Raw genomic sequence first — 3,483 nt, forward strand, 5'->3', positions numbered from 1 at the left:
TGGTTGGTTAAATATGATTTTAAAACACCCGATCAGCTACCAGATGACCATTGCTTTCGACTACTTAAGCTAATGTGAATAATATGATTGTTGAATCACCTATAAACTTCACAGAAGCTGCAAATCGGCCAGTAGAGGTAGACAGGTATCACGCCGTCATTGATTCAGAATTACAGTACATAGTCGAGTGTCTGCATATAGTATTTTAATAATATTGTCAAATTATCTCATATGATAATATGCATAAGCATGCCCCTCCTTCAACGTTTTTAAGATATGCAGCTGTCTACCATCATCCATTTATTTTCCATTGTAAGCAACAATGATACCTACCCTGCCCCGTAAGTGTCGTATATAGATCTTTGCATGTGTATGGTTTAGAGTACACAGTTTTTGGAGATAAAACTTTTATTTCTTTGGCGTCAGCTAAAGCTCCACTGAAGCCAAAATATTTTGTTCTGACGTTGCCGTTATCGGTAAAGGTTGCATGTTCTGTCTTGTAATAATTTTATATGTCAATTTTAAATTTTATGTTGATAAGTATTGTCAGCAGTAGTCGTGGTGGTCGTGACGTAGCACTTGTGGTGGATGTAGTCATGGGCGCACTGGTGGTTTATTTATCTTGAACAGTATAATATCTAAAGTTTTGCTCAAATATATCTTCAAAAGTTGTTAATGGAACATCAAGTACAGAGGTGATGACAGAAAATAGTTTTTTTTCCCCATTGGTATCTCTATTTTTAAACCAACTGTCTCTTGAATGCCTGCACACCATTGCAAAAGAGAGCTTAAGTACTAATGCATGTGTTAGAACTTAATGATTTAAAACTGAAAGCGGAGATATTATGTTGAGGTTGACTATCAACTTTGTCTTTTTTTTCTAGCCTGCGAGTATCCTGCAGACTTGACGAACGTTGCACTGGGCAAACCGACTAGTCAGAGCTCAACAAAAAAGAAAAAAGATGGGGGACCCGAGAAAGCAGTAGATGGAAACAAGGACAGTGACTTGAAGAAGGGGAACTCTTGTACTTTTACTGACAGAGAATATCAGCCAAGATGGGAAGTAGATCTCGAACAGTCCTTCGATATCTACGAGGTCGTTATAACCAACCGACAAGATTGTTGTGGTACGTTTAGATTATAGTTGTTTACAGATAGGCACTTCCTTGCAAAATGTGATGTGCACAGTAACAACCCCTTTTTACTGTAGTTTAAATAGCCTTGGTAGAGGATGCTTTAGGTTTGTTGGCAGTCCTGGGACGAGGCTATCGTTGCTGCCTCGTGTTCACTTATATTCAGCATTGCACTGTAGTGCACAACATCGTTAAAAGCAAAATTTTCTTTAACATTACGATAATGGAGACTGGAACGGACTTTAAAAACTGGAGCGAAGAGCAGGGTCTCGTAGAAAGTACCCTAGACAAACTGGGTACTGAACAGACTACTTCATTGGAAGTCTTAAAAGCGATGGACGTGGCCGACATCAACTCACTGAACCTGCCGAATAAGTGCAAACGTCAATTGAAAAATGGATATGATTCCTTCCTAACTATAGTTAATTTTGAAAATCAAACTCTGCGCAAAATCAAAACCTCAAAACGGTAAAAGAAACAATCTTTATGCAAATGACATGGTAGACATTAATATTCATGCACCGTTTAAAATGTTTTGCTTCACCTACAAAAAGCTGTCAGGGTTAATGACTATGTGATCAGATGCAAGGATTGAATGCCACTCACTAGCATTTACATGGCGAAGACGTTTGACTTTTCAGTAGCGTGTTACATACTATGTCTATTAATTTTGTAATTTTATGTCATCGTTTTCAGTTCAACGTATCAAGAATGCAGAGATCCGTGTCGCCGATAGTGAAAACTTCGAAGAAAATCCCGTCTGTGGGATGATGATACTTGGAAAAATGGCTAAATCGGAGACCATCACAATAAGATGTGGCTCCGAGACCCCCAGGAGAGGGCGCTACGTCTCGATTCAACTGATCGATAGAGGAAGGAATTTGAATTTGTGTGAAGTAGAGGACATGGCACGTTAGAAGAATTGGTTACATCATAGGACAGGTCGTTAGATTGATTGGCTGATGGAGAAAGTTTAATATTACTTGATTCTTCTTTCCCTTAGGAATGGAAATTAAGGTGGTAAAATTCTAAAAAATATAAAATCAATCGGTGTAAAATATCGATAACATATATCGTTATTGCAATTTTTATAGTATGCACGCTTGTGAATGTTGGTGCATTGAGTGTGATTAACATCGTGTGGTCCACTCTGGCATATTATCAAACAGTGACATACCAAACAGATGTTGGGTTTATCTCAGGAAACATCTTTATACATAAAAGTGTCATTTATGGTTTTCTCATAAATAAATGCATTTGATGTATTACACCAACGATAATACATATTTTCTCTGAAAAATCTATCCATATCTATAAATGTCTTGAAAAAAAGTGAAATGGTATTCGTCGTAATAAACGTCAGATTAAAGTCCGATTACCAGTATGTTTTTGCATGTACTCACCGAGGAAACATCACCCAATCTTGAAACACATGTTTTGGGATCCTCTTCCTATATTGTCAATGACAGTATTCCAATCATTGGTGCTTGATTTGGTCCATTACGTACACGCGCGTCACAAGTATACATAGAATAGCGGCGGCCATATTTTACATGCAACTCGAAAATTATTTGATGTCAAACTCTAAGTTTTGCGTACATCACCATTTTTAGCAACGTTCTGTAGTCACACTTCGGTGATCTTTATACGTAAATTACATTCCATTTCAAAACTTCATATATAAAGTGCAAAAAGGTACATATCGAAAGGGCTTTAAGGATACGATTAAAAGGAACGAAGTATAAATTTGTGTGAATGAAGGAAATTTTAAGGAAATGAATGACCCAGGCTTGTGAAAATTTGGTTAAATTTTATATCACGTTTAAGTAACTGTGCAAGCGCGGTTCAATATAAGCAGACTGTTACCGGGTATCTAAAATTGATCCATGATAAGTAAACGTAACTATTAAACGGTAAGTAGGAATAGAATATCGAGCAAATTAGACGGTGGTAATAAAAATTATGCCAGTGATTTGAGCACATTAGCATTGTGTTAACCACGCCATCAATATAATATGTCTATCACATTCTAATTCATTTATCAACAATGTTGTTTACATAAAAGATTACTGGCTTTGTGAACAAGCTGAATATTATGTGTTTCATCGGCATGCTGTAGGGAGACAGCAAGAAAGTTGTCAACAGTTGCAAATTTTGGTTCTAATTACAGAATATAAATCATGTATATCTACTGCATCTATTGTTGCGGATATAACCTAATTAGCTCGATTAATGCCGTGCTATTTTACTTTTAATGCAGTAAATTAAAACGCTCTGTGCTAACCAAAGGCGGAGTAATAGTTCACACGGCACACTTACTGTTCGATTATCTCCTACTCACACTTTTAAA

The 3,483-nt window shown here is 36.7% G+C and overlaps 1 protein-coding gene across 1 annotated transcript; it reads left to right on the forward strand.

Moving 5' to 3' along the window:
• Positions 1-322: 322 nt before the first annotated feature.
• Positions 323-2,050, forward strand: LOC139124671 (fucolectin-like). The gene is made up of 3 exons (XM_070690794.1): positions 323-341; positions 885-1,127; positions 1,830-2,050. The coding sequence occupies exons 1-3, from the start codon at positions 323-325 to the stop codon at positions 2,048-2,050; spliced, it is 483 nt and encodes a 160-aa protein (XP_070546895.1).
• Positions 2,051-3,483: the final 1,433 nt, after the last annotated feature.

The sequence above is a fragment of the Ptychodera flava genome (assembly GCF_041260155.1).
Source record: "Ptychodera flava strain L36383 chromosome 23 unlocalized genomic scaffold, AS_Pfla_20210202 Scaffold_24__1_contigs__length_23054250_pilon, whole genome shotgun sequence".
Taxonomy (NCBI): domain Eukaryota; kingdom Metazoa; phylum Hemichordata; class Enteropneusta; family Ptychoderidae; genus Ptychodera; species Ptychodera flava.

Bases quoted from the DNA above. Each gene is read 5' to 3' on its own strand.
- LOC139124671 (XM_070690794.1), top strand. The intron at 1,128-1,829 runs GTACGTTTAGAT...CATCGTTTTCAG, and splicing joins CAACCGACAAGATTGTTGTG to TTCAACGTATCAAGAATGCA.